The sequence below is a fragment of the Sceloporus occidentalis genome, unplaced genomic scaffold, assembly GCF_023333645.1.
Source record: "Sceloporus occidentalis isolate IW3139 unplaced genomic scaffold, rSceOcc1.0.p SCAF_1, whole genome shotgun sequence".
In the NCBI taxonomy this organism is placed as follows: Eukaryota; Metazoa; Chordata; class Lepidosauria; order Squamata; family Phrynosomatidae; genus Sceloporus; species Sceloporus occidentalis.
In genome coordinates, this window is record NW_028316981.1 from 132,553,235 (window position 1) to 132,572,823 (window position 19,589).

General features: G+C 41.4%; 1 protein-coding gene across 3 annotated transcripts; it reads left to right on the forward strand.

The window, feature by feature from the left end:
* Positions 1-621: 621 nt before the first annotated feature.
* Positions 622-19,154, forward strand: LOC149322183 (MIF4G domain-containing protein-like). 3 transcript variants are annotated; one of them, XM_089536493.1, is made up of 6 exons: positions 622-885; positions 8,084-8,212; positions 12,777-12,886; positions 14,166-14,321; positions 15,734-15,826; positions 16,920-19,154. In XM_089536493.1, the coding sequence occupies exons 2-6, from the start codon at positions 8,131-8,133 to the stop codon at positions 17,145-17,147; spliced, it is 669 nt and encodes a 222-aa protein (XP_089392619.1). In that variant the 5' UTR covers positions 622-885; positions 8,084-8,130; the 3' UTR covers positions 17,148-19,154. The 3 variants fall into 3 exon arrangements, with proteins under 3 accessions (XP_089392619.1, XP_089392628.1, XP_089392611.1); XM_089536502.1 differs by having other exon boundaries at positions 622-778; XM_089536485.1 differs by lacking the exon at positions 622-885 and adding an exon at positions 4,063-4,268.
* Positions 19,155-19,589: the final 435 nt, after the last annotated feature.

Genomic DNA, 19,589 nt, shown 5'->3' on the forward strand with positions numbered 1-19,589 from the left:
GCGTAAGGCGAGGACGGACTGTACAGTAATGTCTGGGGTTGCCATAAGTGGACAGGCAACTTAGAATCATAAAATCATGGCACATAACACATACAATGAATTTTATAATCTGCTCCATCAATGTGTCTTGTTTTGGAGCTCTTTAGTGAAGTATTGCCTTATGTGAAGTGCCTTTGTTCATTGACACTTGGTGGGTTTTCAAGTTGGCCAGAAAACAAGCATGCCACTTCTGATCTATTCTTGGACTTTTCATAGCATGGAGAATAATATGATGGCTGGCTGCGATCTGCATATGAGGCTGCTGTTAAAAGCAGAATGGCAGGAAATGTTTGAAAAACCAGCAAGTCCAGTGTGGGGTGAAACGAAAAGCACTAGCTAGGACTTGTTAGTTGAAATCCACAAGGGCAGTAAAGGATGTAGTCTCCCAGGCACATGGTAATATCACATTTGCACCTCAGTTCACAGTGCAGTTCACAAGGGGGCACTGTTGCCCCATGTGCAGGGGATGAGCACTGCAATGCTCGCTTTGTCTAATTAGATTGGTGTTAAGATGGATTAGTCCAGGAGGCATGAAAAGGGCTATTAAAACAACAGATGGCTGACCTAATTGGTGCATCCAGGGCAGACAGTAGTATTCTTTCTAAACGCAACCAAAGTGTTATCCAGGAAGCTGGTGCTGTTACTGTTTTAATATTGTATGCTCATAGGAAGGGTGTTGATGAAATAAATTGAAAGCAATCTCAAATCTGCTTGAAGAGCTGCAGACTGTCTATTGGAGGTAGGGTGACTGATTCATAGAATGGATGTGGTTTAAACAAAGGCTCCTGCCTTTGGAGCTTGGTGAAATTAAGGGGCCAGAGACGTAAAGTACTGCTGTTCACAAAGGTAAGTGTGAGCATACCTTGTTTCAACTACCTAGTTTGTTTTGAACCATTTTGTAGCTGCTTTACTTTGATCCAGGGCATTGACCTCTCTTACCCAGTGTTGGCTGCTTTGGCCGTTAATAGTAGAGCTTTTCATAGACTACATCTAGCTGTGTCCTTGGGTTTGCACTGTTACAACAGGTTGATGCCACTTTAACTGCTAGGACTCCATGCTATAGAATCCTGGGATTTACAGTTTGATGAGCTACCCAGAATTCTTTGCTAGAGAGCTCTAGTTCTGTACTTCCAGCAATTTAATAATCCTAGCAGAGAATTCCAAGTACCTCACCAAGCCAAAAAATCTCAGGGTGGAGCCATGAATGCAAAAGCAGTATTGAACTGCTATATATTCCTGGTACGTGTAAACCATGTGCAGTACTGCTGTTACCATGGTGCATATCTTTTTGCAGAAATCCATGTTCAACAAGTGATGCAATTTTCCCCGGAGAAATCTGAAGTCTGATCAATTGTTCCCTAGTGTCTGTAGTGGCACAGCATTCCTGAGTTCAAGAGTTGCTTTGTGGCAGGAAGCAGACATGAGGGTCTTGTAATTTCCACCACTCTTGGGCCCAGAAAACATCTCAAAAATAGTGGGGGACAGGTGTGACAAAAATTTTGAAAGCATAGACTGAAATTTAGCAGTGGGGGGGGGGGGAGGATTTCAAACAAAAGATGACGTGTTTTATGGATGGCCCCAGGATAGTATTCCAGCTATGTTGTTGTGTGTCTTCAAGTTGTTTCCCATTTATGACGACCCTAAGGCAAACCTATCATGGGGTTTTCTTGGCAAGGTTTGTTCAGAGGAGGTTTACCATTGACTTCCCCTGAGGCTGAGAGCATGTGACTTGCCCAAGGTCTTCTAGTGGATTTCATGGCCTAGTGGGGAATTGAACCCTGGTCTCCAGACACACAAACCACTACACCAGGCTGGTTTGCTGAAAAAAATAATAATTGGCAGATGAGGCACTGTCCAGGAATGTAGACAGAGAGGGAATCTTTCCTGAATAGGAAACACGTTGGGGGCAATAGGTGTATTTTTTAGTGATATTACGCTCTTGTGTGAAGACATACCTCTATCTGTACCTGTTTTTAATATTGTCAGGTTGACTGAAATTTCCATCTAACAGATGGGCTTATTACAGCCATATTAGCTATGTGGTCAGTGAAATATTATCTTCCTCCCTTTGATACCCGGCCAAATTCTGAAAATATTTAGCAGTTCAATTGGTATGACAAAGAAAATGTGTTTCCTTGAGATATCTTCTGCATATGTGTACTGCATGTAGGAGAGTACCCACTAATCCTGTACTGGGTTCCTTTAGTTGCTGCATATTCAGTATTAATGAGATAAGGGTTTTGAGCCTATGCAGCTGTCTTGGAGTCTGGAACCGGACCAATCAGGGTTCTTGACTGTGAAGCAGAACCTATGACTAGATGGCTGTATCTCTTGTGAAGCCCAAGATGTAGCTATTGCAAGTCTAGGCTGTACACTCAAAGTTATTAATAGCTAATGAATTTAAGCATGTCTAGTGGCTATAAGAAAATGAATTTGTTGTGTGAATTGTTCCAGGCTCAGGGGGGGAAGCTGCTGAAATCCTGGTGGAGCTTCTCAAATAACCACTTTCCATGTGGCCAAATTACACAGACGTAATCAAGAAATCATAGGTAGAGGAGAAGGTTTTGGGTGCATGTGCTGAGGAAGTGTTATTCCAGGTCAGCCATTAAGATGTTTGTATACTGTGGTACCATACAAGCGCTTATGACAGTAACACTGATGTGGCAGTACATGCGAAAATAAAAACCAGTTACTGTAATCTTAAAGGTGCTGCCACACACACACACACACACACCGTTCTTCCTCTCTCCTTTTTATGCTACAAGAGCTACTTCTTGTAAAACTGCTTAAGGGAATGTTGACCTAGCTTGCAGCTCTTAAAACTGCAAATAAAGAGCAACAAGAAGTAAGTCCAATGCTATGGATGATTTTGTGTGGAGTGTTTTTCATAAGGTAAAATATGGACACTCATGGATTGTTTTTGGTTGGGTTTTTGTGTAGATCTGCTACTCCTCTGTACACAGTGTTAAAACCTTTTGTTTGTATAGAGTTTAGGCAAGTTTCTTTTTTGACTATAACTCCCACATTTCTGGGAACTGAGGGAGCTGTAGTCTAAAAGTAAATCTCCCAATTTGGCTCTGTAATACTGCATACTTGTCCATATGCAGTAGAGGTGCCTGGCTCTGTCTTAAGACAGAATGAGGCAGCTATTCCATGCAACAGATCTTGGTTTAGTGGGAGGGAGTAGCCATGGCAGCCATCTGCTGGAGGAGCCACAAATGCCTAGTGGAGTGTCCTCTCTAGGAATCTCTAGATCCTCCAGCGCAACTCTGTGGTCAACATCTGCCAGACATTGCCATAGAGTTGCGCTGGAGGAGCCACAAATGCCTAGTGGAGTGTTCTCTCTAGGAATCTCTAGGTCCTTCAATGTGACTTTTGGTTAAAGTTGACCATAGAGTTGTGCTGGAGGACCTAGATATTCCTAGAGATAATATATTAATAGAATCCATGAATAATCAAAGCCGCAAAATCAAAGCTGTTAATGTGGAGGGAAGAGTGTGTGTGTGTGTGTGTGCGCGCGTGCTGTATTATATGTATATATTTTATTATAATTGAAGATAAAAGCCTCCAGGAACTTTGGAAGAATCCTCTGCCTGTGATTGTTTCTAAGGAGTTTATCACACGAAGGAGATTGGGAGTTTATCCCATAAACATCCCAGGAAAATGGCATAATTACGTGAAACGATTTCACATGACGTTGCACAAAACCCGCCATTAAAGTGATTGCAAAGTGCATCTTTTTTACTTTCAGGATTCCAGCGACAATGTGTTTCCACCATCACTTTATTTGTGCAATTGCGTGAGATAACCATTTGCGCAGTTAGTCGCCATTTCCGCTTTGTTTGTGGGATGTTTTAAATGTGCTTTAATCTCACTTGAATGCCGAAATTAACCCTGGTGTGATAAACTCCTAAGTGTGAAAAGTGGTTAATGCACTGCCAATGCCAACAGCTGGGGAGTGTGGGGGGGAGTGAGTTGTTTTTATACTCTGCTCTGGAGCCACAACAAACCCCCATTCCCAGAATTCCATAGTGCATTATTTAGGCCCTGAGGAGGCCGCCTCATTCTGCCAGCAGGGGGCGATACCTGCAGGCTGCCTGCCCCTTTGCTGGGCGAGGAAATGACCTAAGAGGAAGCCCTTCCCCCGGGTTTGGCTGGAGCGGCTGCCCTTCCAGAGCCAGAGGGACCCAATCAAAGGAGCTGAAGATGCCTCTGGCTCTCCCCTCCAGGTGGGTCGCCTTTCCACTCTTCTGGAAGGAACGCCGTTCCTCTCCTCTCGTTCCTTGGCCTGCGTTACAATCAATCAATAAAGTTGACACCCCCCCTCCTGCAAACCTCCCTTGAGGCAGCTCAGGCATGGTGGGTCCCAAGGCTTGGTCCTCCTTTGCCAGGACCTGTCCTACATTTCAGCCCCCTCTCCTCTCCCTCCATTCTGAGCATTTTTGACACTTGCATGGCCACCAGAAGTCCTCCTTTTTCCCGGACTTGTCCCCCATTTCAGCTTTCTCTCCTGGAGGAATTCCAAAATGTCCCCAGTTCTGAGCATTTTTGACACCCACATGGTGACCAGAAGTCCTCCTTTTCCAGGACATGCCCTGCATTTCAGCCTTCTGTCCAGGAGGAATTCCAAAATGTCCTCCATTCGGAGCATTTTTGACAGCTGGTGCAGGCATGGTGACTAGAGGTCCTTCTTTTTCCAGGACATGCCCTACATTTCAGCCTTCTGTCCAGGAGGAATTCCAAAATGCCACCTTGAGTCCCTGTACTGGGAAGAAAGTAGGATATAAATGAACACAATAACAACAACAACAACAACAATTATATGTCCTCCATTTTGTGCATGACTTATCCATCTCTGAAGGCCGGGTCACACCAGAGACAGCTGTGAGTAGTGGGGGTGCATACACTGTAGAAATAATGCAGTTTGACACCACTTTAACTGCCATAGCTCCATCCTACAGTATCCTGGGATTTGTAATTTAGTGATGCACCAGCCCTCTTTGGCAGAGAAGGCTAAAGGCCTTGTAAAACTACAGATCCCAGGATTGCATAGGACTTGGAGCAGCAGCACTTGTTGTCGTTGTGTGCCTTCAAGTTGTTTCCGACTTATGGCAACCCTAAGGGGAACCTATAATGGGGTTTTCTGAGGCTGAGAGTGTGTGACTTGTCCTTGCCAAGCATGTTGTTGTTGTATGCCTTCAAGTTGTGACTAGTGGCAACCCTAAAGCAAATCTATCCTAGGGTTTTCTTGGCAAGATTTGTTCAGAGGTTTGCCATGGCCTTCCGCTGAGACTGAGAGAGAGTGACTTGGTCAAGGTCACTCAATGGAAAAAGCAAAGGCAAACCCTCTCTGAGCTGATCTTGGCAGAAAAATCCATAAGGACTTGAAGGCACACAGCAACAACACTTCCCATGATCCTTTACTGTTGGCTATGTTGGCTAGGGCTGTGGGAAGCTGCTATCCAGCAACAGCTGTCGGGCCCATGTTGCTTGCACCTGAGTTATCCTTCATAACTGAAATAACTACTCACTGAGATCTTAAGTGAACTTCTTAAGGTGTTGTGTTATGTACCTTCAAGTCATTTCCGACTTATGGCGACCCTAAGGCCAACTTATCACAGGGTTTTGTTTTGTTTTTGGCAAGTTTCTTCAGAGGGGGTTTGCCGTTGCCGTCCCCTGAGGCTGAGAGACTGTGACTTGCCCAAGGTCACCCAGCAGGTTTCCATGGCCTAGCTGGGATTCAAACCCTGCTCTCCGGGGTCATATTCCAAAGCTCACACTTGACTTCTCAAGGTGCTTTAAACCAAAGCAAAACAATATTGTCTGTTCTGACCGGTGTCAGCTTTCCAGATGTGAAACTTTTTCCCAGTCCTTGCCAGCCAAGATACTTTTTAGCTAGAGATGCTTGGGATTGTTCTTTCTTAGCACTTGCTATATGCGAAGGAAGAGTTCTCTCACTCAGCTGGAATACCTTCTGTGATCACAGAAGTTGCATAAAAGGGGAGCAGCCCAAGTTAACTGGGCACTGATCAACCCACATTTTGACCAGCACCTAAGACAACAGCCACACACACAATCCATTGACCCAGAAACCTTGAGAACATTTTTCTATTACATATTATATCCAGTATTCCCTCTGTGCAAGAATGCTTGTGCAGCTGCTTTGGTATGTGGAGAAACTGGATTGATAAAGGGATCATTTCCAGCACAGCATGATTCAGTGGTTATTTGCCCTCGAGTCCATTTCAGTTTATGGATAATGAATGAGAGCCAGTGTAGCATCATGGTTTTAGTGGTGGGCTGCAACTCTGGAGATCAGGGTTTGATTCCCAGCGTGGCCATGAAACCCACTGGGTGACCTTGGGCAAATCACATGCTCTCAGCCTCAGGGGAAGGCAATGGCAAACCTCCTCTGAATAAATCTTTCCAAGAAAACCCCATGATAGGCTTGCCTGAAGGTCGCCATAAATCGGAAACAACTTGAAAGCACACAACAACAACAAATACGAATGAGAGACCTCCAAGAGCCTTTGGTCATCAGCTGCCCTGCTCAAGTCTTCAAACCCAGGGCCATGATGGTGATCTAGGACAGCCCTTAGGATCATGCTGATATTGGCTACCATTTCTACTAATCTGTGGGAAAGAAAACCATCTTCTCCTGAAATGGTTGCCCTGCTCTCACTGTATATTATAGTGGGCAGTTTGTTCGAAAGGTTTAATTACTACATTTTTCCAAGGGAGGTGAAAGGGGTGCTCTAGGAATGATGCAAGAAGTTGGGATGAAGGAGGTAGGCATCTGGGATCTTAAGGAGAAATCAGCACTAGAAGTATTCTGAGAAATAGAAGAATGGATATAGACATTTCAGGCATAGCAGAAGGCACCGAACTGTGGAAAAGGGGGGGGGGGGGTTTACATCAAATAGTCCATGAGATATAAAAAGTCCAGGCTAGTTGGCAGGATGAATCTCTGTGTATGAACTGGCTCAGGCTCTTTGATCCTCAGGAGAGGCCCTTCTCTCTGTCTCACCACCATCACAAGCGCAATTGGTGGGTGCGTGAGAAAGGGTCTTTTCCGTGGCTGCCACTAGACTGTGGAACTCCCTCCCCAGGGAGACCAGAATGGCCCCTTTTTTGTTATCCTTCTGCCGGCAGGCTAAGACTACCTGTTTAGACAGGTTTTTAAAACAAAGTTTTTAAAGCATGGGATGGTGTTGTATTGTTTTAAAGTATTTTTAACATTTTTATCTTTTTAATTGTATTTTATTCTTTTAATATGTAACATGTTTTAATATTGTAATATTTTAATTCTATTTTAATGTACTATTTTTGTATACTTTTAAATGTACTGTTTTTTTAATGTTGTGAGCCTTCCTGAGTCCAATTTTGGGAAAAGGGCAGTATATATATATGTGTGTGTGTGTGTGTGTGTGTGTATATATGAGAGACATGAAATATAACCAAGGGCTGAGAAATGGAGGGGGCCATGAATTTGAAGTGAGGCTCCAACCCTTAAAATGCCAGAAGCTGATCCTGAACTCAGTGGTGAATAAATGTAGTTGTCATTTTTTAATGTTTTCTCTGGAAGCATGCTTTGTTTTGTCATTTTGGTTTTCCCTGACTGCAGTGAAAGCGCATGTCAGAGGTCTGGAATTTTGATGAGTGAGCAGTGCATTTGATGCCGCATCAATTCACTGTGCACATGCTTGTGCCAATCCGTTGGTCTGGCACTGAGCAAGGTGGGCTGATTAGAGTGAGTTCGTAATCAAAATGAAAGCACATCTCCCCACCATCTCTCTAGTTAACAGAACAAGTCAAGGCCCAAAGATATTTGTCAAACACTCATGATCTGCTAGAAGAGAAAGAGGCAGGAGAGCTTTGGTTCCAACTTTCCCCCTTTGTTATGGATGCATTTGTTTTTCTTACAGTGTGACTGGCAGTGCTGTTCCTCTGTTCAGCAGAGAGCCAGTGTCTATGCCAGCTAAGATTAATACTGCTGCCCTTCCTGTCCTGAGTAAACACTGTTTGATCTCTTATCTCCCCACAGTTACTACTAAATCAGCTGCTTCCCTGATCACTGGAAGAGGGGAAGAGATGGGAGACACAGGCAAAGAAGACTATAAGATACACTCATTTGATACAGAGATTCAGCAGTTGCTGAAGACAGCACTCAAAGGTCAGCATCTCTCTCTCTCTCTCTCTCTCTCTCTCTCTCTCTCTCTCTCTCTTTTTTTTTTTTTTCCTTCCCCCACCCCACCTACATTTGGCACAAGCTTGTACCTCACTACCAATCAGGCAGAGTCCATAGGCCCCAGACCTAAAGAAATAGAGAAGATTACTTTCCAGATTATAACTCTATCATTTGATCATAAGGTGACTTGGGAGTCTCATTTATGGGGTGGCCATGGGTCAAAGTCAACAGCACTTAATTGCTGAATGAATTGCTGAATGACGAGGAAGTGTGTGACAAGGTAAAAGAAGCGTTAATATATTACTTTAAGGAAAATGAGATAGAAGGTGTGAAAAAGAAAAGTATTTGGGATGCCAGCAAAGCCGTGATCAGAGGCAATCTGATCAAACTAAACTCAATTAAGCGAAAAGAACTATCATATAAAAGGATCAAGCTGCAAGAAGAATTGGAACGGAGTGAAAGAGAATGGAAAGAGAAAGGCGATAAGGATTTAAGAATCAAAGTGCAGATTCTAAAACAAGAACTAAAGATTTTAGATGTGGAAGAAATAAAGAAAAAAATGATATTGATAAGACAAAAAACGTTTGAGCAGGGAAACAAGGCTGGGAAACTACTGGCTACCCAACTAAGGAAACAGAGGGAAAGAAAGATGATTACAAGTATTTTTTCTAATGGCATTAAATATACTGAACAAAAAGCTATCAAAGAACTATTTAAATTTTTTTACCAGAATTTATACAATGACACCAAAGAAAGCCCTGATGTGGAAGAAAGACTACAAAATTTCCTGTCTAACCAAACCTCGTTGTTCTTATCCGATGAGGAAAATATGAAAATAAATCACGAAGTAACTAAAGAAGAAGTAATAAAAGCGATCAGGAAATTGAAAGTCAATAAAGCACCGGGGCCAGATGGCTTTTCAGCCATATACTATAAGAAAATGGAGGATGTGTTGGTGGGGCCTTTGAAAGACACTATCAATGATATATTAATCAATGGAATACCCGAGACGTGGAAGGAAGCCCTGATTGTTTTAATTCCTAAAAAAATGAATAACAGAGAAGATATGAATAACTACAGACCTATCTCTTTGACCAACACTGACTACAAGATCTACTCGAGTATACTGGCTGACAGAATGAGGGAAGTTTTAGCTAACCATATACATGAGGACCAATGCGGGTTTTTACCCAAACGCCAAGGAAAAGATAATTTGAGAGTTGTACTGAATATAATTGAACATTGTGAAATCAACCCTGATAAAAAAATAGCTATGTTATTGGTTGATCAAGAGAAAGCTTTCGACAAGATTAAATGGAGTTTCCTCAAAGAACTCTTGAAACAAATGAATTTGGGTAATAATTTGTTAACATGGATAAATGCGATATACAAAGAACAAAGGGCGCGATTGTTAATTAATGACGAAAGAACAGAATATTTTGAGATAAAACGTGGGACAAGACAAGGATGCCCTCTGTCGCCTCTCCTATTTGTTGCTGCATTTGAGGTGTTAATGAATAATATCAGGTCTAATGTTGATATTAAAGGAATTTCTATCAGAAACCATGTCTTTAAAGCAAGGGCATTTGCAGATGACCTTATTTGTTTTGTAGAAGACCCGTTATATAACATCTCAGCTTTGAACACCACTATGCAAATATTCTCAGAATTCTCAGGACTAAGATTAAATCAAGATAAGTCTGAATTGTTAACTAAAAATATGGATATAAGAGAGCAATTGGAATTAAGTTCTATTTCTGGATATAAAGTGGTTAAGAAAGCAAAATATCTAGGAATCTTTTTAACGTCAAGGAACATAGATTTGTTTCAGAATAACTATACCTCCCTATGGAAAGAAACTAAGAAAGATCTGTCTAATTGGTCAAAGCTAAATCTCTCCTTTTGTGGGAGAATTGCGGTATTAAAGATGAATATCCTTCCTAGGTTTTTATATTTGTTCCAGAACTTGCCGGTAATAGCAGAACAAAAACATTTTCTTATTTGGCAGAAAGAGTTATCTAAGTTTCTTTGGGAAGGGAAAAGGGCTAGAATAAGGTGGAAGTTGTTAACTGATGATGTTTGTAAAGGAGGATGTGCGTTACCCAATTTTGAACTGTATTATTATGCTGCTTGTTTGTGTTGGATCGAAAACTGGGTAAGATTAGATAACGATAGACTGATGACCTTAGAATGCGGAGACTTAAGATTTGGAATTCACGCATACTTATGGTATGATAAAATCAAGGAACACCAGGGTTTCAAACATCATTATTTGAGAAATGCCCTTCTATTTGTGTGGAACAAGATCAAAGCCCTCTTTTACATTAACCTACCACAATGGGTATCTGCACAAGAAGCCTTTTTTAGGAGAACTAAGGACTATAAGAACTCATGGTTGACATATAAGGATCTGATTTTATGGAGGTCAGATGATGTTATTTCCCTAAAACAAAAAGAAGATATAGCTGTTGGTGGTCGGGATGTTGATTGGTATCTATATTTTCAAATCGCTAATAGATTTAGAGTCGATTTGAAATCCAAAGGTTTCAGTAAAGAGAATAACGATTTAGATAAAGTGTTATTGGATAAAGGGAAAAATCATTTATCACAATATTATAGAATTTTGAAGGGAAGGAACTTGGAAAATGAAACCGTTAAACACAATATGATTAAATGGGCACAAGATCTCCAGGAGTCTATTACATTGGATCACTGGGAAAGGTCTTGGAGAGATACAAAAAAGTTTACAATTTGTCAAAACTACAAAGAGAACTACATCAAGTTATTCTATAGATGGTATATGACACCCCAAAAAATCAATAAACTATATAAGACTGCTAGCAGTTTATGTTGGAAATGTGGGAAAGAAGAGGGCTCTTTTTTCCACCTTTGGTGGAAATGTGACATGGCAAAGAAGTTCTGGGTGAATATACATAGTTTAATGTTAAAAATTCTAAGAATAAATATCCCATTGGATCCCCGTATCTTTCTGTTAAATATGGTGTGTATAATAGATAACCCAATGGTGAAGAAGATGTACTCTATTATCTTGTATATGGTAACATTGGCGCGAATTATGTATGCCCAAGTTTGGAAACAGAAAGAGATACCTCAAACAGATGAATGGATGGTTAAACTGAGAGAGGCTAAGGAAATGGATATATTAACAGAAATCACCAAGGGGAATGATGCAAAGAAGGTGAATAAGAATTGGGAGTGTGTGGATCTATATCCTGGTTGATATTTGATAACTATAGCTTTGATATTGTTTTTCTTATAATGATTGAGTAGGTGTACATACTGAAATATACTGATTATACTGGAATGAGACAAATGTTAAGGTAATATAATAAGAGATTATTCCCTGTATTTTTCTTTTTAGATGAATAGGATAATCCTTGGTATAATGGACTAGATGTAATAAGGATGTTAGGTACGAAGAAAAGATAGGATATCCTAGTTCGATGGGATCTGAACAGGCTAAAGAAGCCAAGCTCCATAAGATGTGATGGAAGTATTAAAGAGTGATTATATCTTAGGTTTAGATATTCAGTGTAATGTTTGTCCTTTTTGTTATTGTTGTACGTATGTATTATGTTTATATGTATGTATTATGTATGTTTGTGAAAATAAAAAAAAAAAAACAGCACTTAATTACAACAAAAAGGGATAATGACAGATAGTTTGTTAATGAAAGATTTTTGTTCTCATTCAGCTTGGGCCTTCCTTCAAATTCATAGTCTTATCCATCTCTGATATTGTAATACACAGTCAGTGCAGTGCTGTTTCATACTGAAAGGCCAAGAAGTTTTGAACTGAAAGTGTTTTAAAGTACAGTGGGCCCTTGGTTTCCACTGAGGTTTGGTTCCAGGACCCCTCCCCCCACCGCCATGGATACCAAAATCCATGAATTCTCAAGCTCCATTAAATACAATGGCCTAGTAAAATGTGTCCCATAGATAAAATGGCAAAATCAAGATTTGTTTGTTTGTAATTTATGTCTTTTTGGAATATTTTCAAGCCATGGGTGGTTGAATCCATGGATAAAGAATCAGTGGATGTGGAAGACCAGCTGTATGATGAAAACTTGTGTGGCATTTGTTCTGTGTTACCCTTCCCTCCTTCTCTCTCTCCCTCACAATCTGTCTTGAAAATTTTATTATTAAAAATCTTAACTACTTCATATAATGAAAGGTTCAGCTTTCCTTTCCCAGGGGCCATAGCACCTCAAGCAGTTTGAAACTGAATTAAAACTATAGGGTGGATATAACTCAGCAGTTAGCTTCCTCATGCAGCGTTAAACATGCATCACATATTTCTGGGCCTTATGATTCCTTCCCTGTTTCAGATGGAATAGAAAATGACATTCCTAACTAAAGAGTTGAGGAAGGAGTGGTTTGTCTACTGCCATTCCAGGAAGGCAGCTTTGATCCCACAAAATTAAAAAAATCTAGAAATTATGCATGGCTGCAAGATTCTAAACACCCAGACCCATCCACATTTCTGTTTGTTTAAAGCCAATAGTGACAATGTTGCTTCTTCTTTGTAGACCCCAGCAGTGTGGATTTGGAGAGGGTGGCCAATGTTATTGTGGATCAGTCCCTCAAAGACTGTGTGTTCAGCAAAGAGGCAGGGCGCATCTGTTACACCATAATCCAGGTAGGACTCTGCATGTCCTATATTTTCAAAATGGGTTATTTCTTTGGTGCTGTCAGCCATATCTACATATTGTGTGAATTCTGCTTGTTTGTATGCCATATAATTTTCATGAATGTGTGTCCATGCATGATAGGAATGCATCACACTTAACCACAAATTTCCTAACTGTTTCAGTGACCCCTTATACTGGTAGAGTCAAAGTGAAAACCTGAGACAGCTCCATAAAAACATAAGATGGTATTGGAAACCATGAGATTTGAAAACAAACTAAATATAGGTTTCTTTTTTATTTATTTATTTTTGGTCCTCTTTTGGGTCTTTTCAATATGATGCCATTATATTTTCAACATTATTCTCACTACTGTGAGAGTTAGAAACTTGTTTTAAAATGTTAATTGGGGTCCTAAATATTCTAAAATAGGAGTAGCAATTGTGCAGTCCTCTATAAGTTGTTGGCATTTCTTATCACTGGCTATGATGGCTAGGGCTGCTGGGAGTTCCAGTCCAGTAACATCTGGAAGGGTATATAATTTCCTCCTCGTTCAATGTCCTTGTACAGTACTATCTTTTGTTCCTTCTTACTTTCCTGTATTCCCATTATAACTGATGAAAGAAAGGTGAGTGATGGCAGCAGATGGAGACTACAGTACTTGTCTTATTGCTGATTTCAAACAAAGTGAAAGAACCTAACATTAAATAAAATTATAAATAATATGTATGTATAGGATTCTGTATCGGCATGCTGTTCACCTTAGCTCTGTCCCCAGCCATGCTTCCATTCCTGCAGCTGGACCTAGGTTCGGCCTGATCTGCTTGACCATTTTGGATATTAAGCTCAGCATTAGAAAAGACAGTGGTGCTAAGAAAGGTGGAAGGCAGTAGAAAGACAAGAAGACCACATGCCTGATGGTTAGACTCTGTCAGGGAGGACATGGGCCTGGGCTTGAGGATAAGGATTCTTGGAAATGTTTCATCCACAGGGTTGCCATGAACTGAAGTTGACCCGAGGGCAGTTAACAACAATAGAAAATGTATCTGTCGATTCAAATACAGCTTAGACTTGGTGAGCAAAGCTCATTAATTACCTCTGTTTTGCCTCCCTGTAAACTTTGTGCATCTACAGAGATCCGTCTCTTTCATCATGGCACATACTTTCTTTACAGTGATAGGTTTGAACTGTGTATGAGAAATAAAAAGAAATAGCAGCCTTTGCTGTTACAGCTGAGGTTATATACTGTACAGCATCCTTCCAGATTTAATAGCCTTGCTTTTCTCACAGGCGGAGAGCAAGCAGGTGGGCCAGAGTGTTTTCCGGCGGGGCCTCCTCAACCGTCTTCAACAGGAATATAAGGACCGGGATGAACTGCGAGCTCGTTCCCTCCAGGCCTGGATTGGCTATGTCACCTTCATCTGTAGCATCTTTGACTACCTGAGAGTAAGTAGGGGGACAGAACTGCTGAGAAGAGGCTGCCCTGGTACCTCAGCACCTCTGGAGCAAACTGCAGAGTTGATACGATTCTGGCTCAGGTGGGCCCTTGGTACTTGCTGGGCTTTGGTTCCAAGATCCCCCATGAGACCAAAATCTGTGGATGCTCAAGTCTCATTATATACAGTGGCATAGGAAAATTGTGTACTTAATATACAATGGGTCCTTGTTATCCGCTGGGGTTTGGTTCCAGGATCTCCCATGGATAACAAAATCTGTGGCATAGCAAAATGGTGTCCCTTAGATAAAATGGAAAATCAAGGTTTGCTATTTGGAATTTATACTTTTTAAAAAAAATATTTTCAAGCCATGGATGCTTGAATTAGTGGATAAAAATCTGTGGATAAGGAGGGCCAACTGTAAAATGGCAAAATCACTTTATTTATTTAGAGTATTTATACCCCACTCTTCAGCCACGAAAGCTAACAAATGGTTAATTAGACGGTTCCCTGTCCTCAGGCTTACAATCTAAAGAGACATGACACAAAAGGAGAAGAGAATGGCAGTGGTGAAGGGGAATCAGGTCCAGCAGTTCTTCTCTCCCTCTGAGGCCTGGACCATGGCAGATGGACTGGGGGGAGGGCTTTGCTTCTTAATCTAGGCCAGGCCTGATGGAACTGGGCCCGCATCTCTCCCTTTGAGGCTGGATGGCACCAGATGGACTGGAGGGAGGGCTCTGCTTCTTAGATCAAGGTTTGCTTTTTGGGGTTTTTTTATTGGGGGGGGGATGTTTTCAAGCCGTAGATAGTTGAATCTGTGGATGCAGAATCCGTGGATACAGAGGCTGGCTGTATAGTGTTTTTATGCTGCCCTATCATATTCTCAAGATGGCTTACAAAAAAGAACAAAACAATTAACAGTCCAAGTCTACATATGTTTGCTTTGCAGCAAGCTCTGCCTATAATAAACCAAAATAGTACAAGTTTGCAAGTCAGCAAGACTGAAAAGCTTTTATGTATTGCATGAAAGATAGAAAGGTGGCAACAAGTGGATCCTTCTGGGAAAGCATTCCATAGTTATGGTAGCACCATCAAGAATTCACTCTTTTTCTGGCAGTTCAAATGGCAAGAGCCCTCCTCTGTCCCAGATCTTAATTCAGCCTCCCCAGCACACATACATTGTGGCTTCTGTTTTGCTTTATCATGCATTTGAGTCAGTGCTTCAGCAAAAAGAAAGCTCATGCCATAATACATTTGTTTGTCTTGATGTTGTTGAACAATTCTTTATTGTTCTTGTTTCCACAGGCTCAGATACAGCTAATCTTCTGGATTTCATAGTTTCATAGGGAGTGGGAAAGGAGGGATTTATGCATTCCACTAGGGTTGTAAATATCAGTTAACAAGTACATTCTTCACTAACAGGTCAACAACATGCCCATGATGGCACTGGTGAATCCAGTTTATGACTGTCTATTCCAGCTGGCACAGCCAGATAGCATGCGAAAAGAGGAAGAGGTGAGTTCTATAGGGACACAATGGGGATGATAGTATCGGAAGTTAGGGACAAAAGAGCAAGCTTGGGAACTGAGGTAAGGAAAAGGAATTGATTTGCAAAGTGCTTTGCTGTTTCATCCTGAATATTGCAACGATGTGCTGCTTGGGTTTGACCACACACACCCCGTTTACTTGATATTGACTCTTGAATGATGTCAGGCTAGCTCACAGGGATGGATTTCTTCAAGAATAGTGCAACAAAACTAGCCATCTCCATTATGTTAGTTTCCCTTCAGATGTTGGATTACACCTCATTATACCCAGGCATGATGGGAATTGTGATCCAACACCTTTGAAGGGCACTACAGTGATGTCAGAAAATATGATGCAAGTGGCCTCTATTATGGGGTGGGCAACATATGGCTTGAGATGTTTTTGAACTGCACCTTCTGTGAGTTCTCTACTAGCTAAGGCTGAAGGGAGTGGTAGCCAGAAGCACTGAGGGCCATAACTGCCTATCATTGATCTATTGTAAAGATCTTCTGCCAGCAAGTTGACAGTACTGATCTCAGAGGACTAATGGTCTGACTCAGTATAAGACAGCTTCCTATGTCTTAAAAGGCAAAAAACAGTGGCTTGTTCTTTATGTAAGGGATTCTTTTGTGAAGGAACTGGCTATTATGGTGCTTTTTAAATGGCTAATTCCTACCGTACTTAGTAAGATTTTGAATAGAGTCATTTCAAAAACTGATGCTTAGACAGGTAACTGAAACAATGGCATATTGTTTTTCTTTTTACCAAGGTCTCTTCTTCTTTTGTTTTTCCATGTTGAATTTTAGATTGTAAGCTCTTTTCCCTTTGTATTCTATAAAGTGTTACATGTTGATAGTAGAACCCCTCTAAAGTAACTGACATCTTTACTTAGGACAAAGATGGTTTCTGGATATTGTTAGACTTCAGTCCCATCAGCCCCAGCAAACATAGCTGATGGTTTGTAGTAGTTCATCAACATCTGGAGGGCCATAGGAGAAGCAGCTCGTTTCCTTCTGAATTAAACATTAAGATGAGTCTTACAGAAGGTGAGTTCTTAAAGTGTTAATTTCTTTCTGTTAAGGTGGACTGTCTGGTGCTGCAGCTACACCGCATTGGTGAACAGCTGGAGAAGATGAACTCACAGCGTATGGATGAACTCTTTTCACTCTTGCGAGATGGCTTCCTTCTACAGGAGGGCCTCAGCTCCCTTTCCCAGTTGCTACTATTGGAGATCATTGAGTTCCGGGCTGCCAACTGGAAAATGACAGACGCTGCCCAGAAGTACTATTACAGTGAGGTCACTGACTGAACCATTAACCACTGGCACCAGCTCACAAGCAGGTGTCCATTCCTGCTCTGACCCATTTTCACCAGCAAACTTCATACAAAGCGAAACAAAAGCTGCAATTTTCAATTTTTTTCCTAGCACTTTTTGTACATAGACTCTATAACAGGTTCCCTCAACAGCTTTTTTGCGCTGGGTAGCTGCCAGTTGAAACTAGGGAGGTAGGAGGGCAGTTGCATTTAGTGGGGAGAAGGTGTTTTCAAAACTGTTGCTCCTACTGTATTGCACTAAATAAGGACCTATTCTAATCACTGTTACAAGATGGGCTGACATTTTAAAGAGGGTTGTTTTCTTACTTGCATATGCTGATTTTAAAGTGTGCAATCTAAAAAGCAATTAAGCAGTGGTTCAAACCAATAACCTTATTTACTCTGAAAGTAGACAGTGAGATAGGTATCATTCTCCATCTTATATTTGGCAGCCTGTTGTTTTTCATCTCTTCAGCTTCTATAGCTAACCTCAATTTTAAAAAGGAAGGTGATTCTATAATCAAAGCACAAGCCTAGAATTTCAGTTTGTGTCCACTTCAAATACTCTTAACTACCACTTGCTGGAGGGACATGAGGAGGGCAGTATTGAACTGATGTTCTCCCTATGGGTGTCTCAGTGGCATCTGTTTGACCCATTGTGGGAACTGAATTCTCAACTAGGTAAGACTTTCGTCCTACATAGTTGATTTGCTTTAGGTAATCAGGGGAAGGCAAGGCTAGAATCCTTCACCTTGCTACACTAAAGTGTCACAAGCAAGGAGATTTTCATATAGAACGTTCAATTGTGCCACTACAAACAAGCAGTCTGTATGGAACAGTCCAAGGGAAGGCAGAAAATGTTATATTTGCTTACATGAAGTATGTTCTATCAAAATGAAGAGGACCTTGTTTCCAGGAGAACACATTTGGGATTGGGACAGGGACATTTTCTCATGGTTCTTTGCATGTATATTTTTAGATTAAGGGTTTACAGCAGTGGTGAGAACCCTATGGCACTTCAGATGTGCTGGTCTACAGCTCCCATGGCCTGAAGGCACCAGATCACATCTTATCTTGGAAGCTAAGCAGGGTCAGCTCTGGTTAGGACTTGGATGTAAGACTGCCAACAAAATGCTGTAGGTTGTACTTCAGAGGAAAGAACTGGCAAACCAGTTCTTTAGTGTTCCTTGCCTGAGAAAACCCTATGAAATTCATGAGGTTGGCATAAATTCACAGGCACTTGAACACACATTTTCCACAGTTCCGTACCACTGGTCATGGTGGGTGGTTTGTAAGAACTCTACTCTCAAAATATTTTGAGGGCTATAGGTTCTACACCATTGGGCTACACAACAGCCTCCTGACATCAAGGGAGAAGCATCACTATTGTGTGGTTTAGTCATTAAGAGAATGTCATATAAAGCTGTTGCACAGTTGCTAGTTTCATGGGAACCTTGTAATGCTTCTGCAACTGCACACACACACGTTTGAATGCATCAACTGATTATTCAGCAGCACCTTGATTTTTAATACAGGGTGCCACTATGAGGTCATTGAGCCTTCTATAGTTGCCAGAGGGTGCTACACAAATTCCTTCTACCTGCAGCCGCCAATACGCGTGCTGCCTTTCTCCCCCATTTCTAACCCACTCAGGTATAGCTAACAGCTAAGGCAGTGCCTTCTCCCTCTAACATACAGTAGGGAATATTTGCTGCTCCTTCCCAATGTTTGAGAGCACAACTCTCACAATCCTACACCATTGGCCACAGTAGATGGGACTGATGAGTTGTAGGATGAAACATCTGGAAGGCTTTGCTGCACAGTATGTAATGCCAATGGACTCTTCCAGATCCTCTCTAGCAAAATTATTCTAGAGAAGATACAACTACAAACAGATTTTGTAACTTTTATACAATTACTTTAAATTACAGTATTGTACATTTCTACTATTAAGAAGGTTGGTTCTCTTTGGAACTTTTTTTAAAAAAATAAACATTTTACACTTCTGCATCTACTGTAGTTTTTGTATCCATCAAGAACTTGTGCTATACAAAGTTGCTTTTGGGCAGGGTTACAAAGAGTCACTTGGAGCCAAAACAGACTGGCACAATATGCTGGTGTAGGGGGGGGGGGGGGCATGGTGTTTAGATGATGCACGCCCTGACAATGCCCCAAGCTGTATCACGCTGGCCATCCGACTAGATGGCGGGCAGCGATCCAGCAGCACAGCGTTTAAGCCGTTTTTTTGCCGGCTCAAAAATAAGTGGCATGTTGCAGCCTCTTTTTGAGCCGACAAAAACCCAGATAGGGGCCGCAGCATGCACTTGCTGCAGCCCTGATCCAGCTTTCTCCAGGGCGGCTTGAAGCCACCCCTTCAAGGCCGTCTTGTTTTGGCCCTTGGTTAGCTGCATGTAATCAGTATTACAAGCGTTGTGAT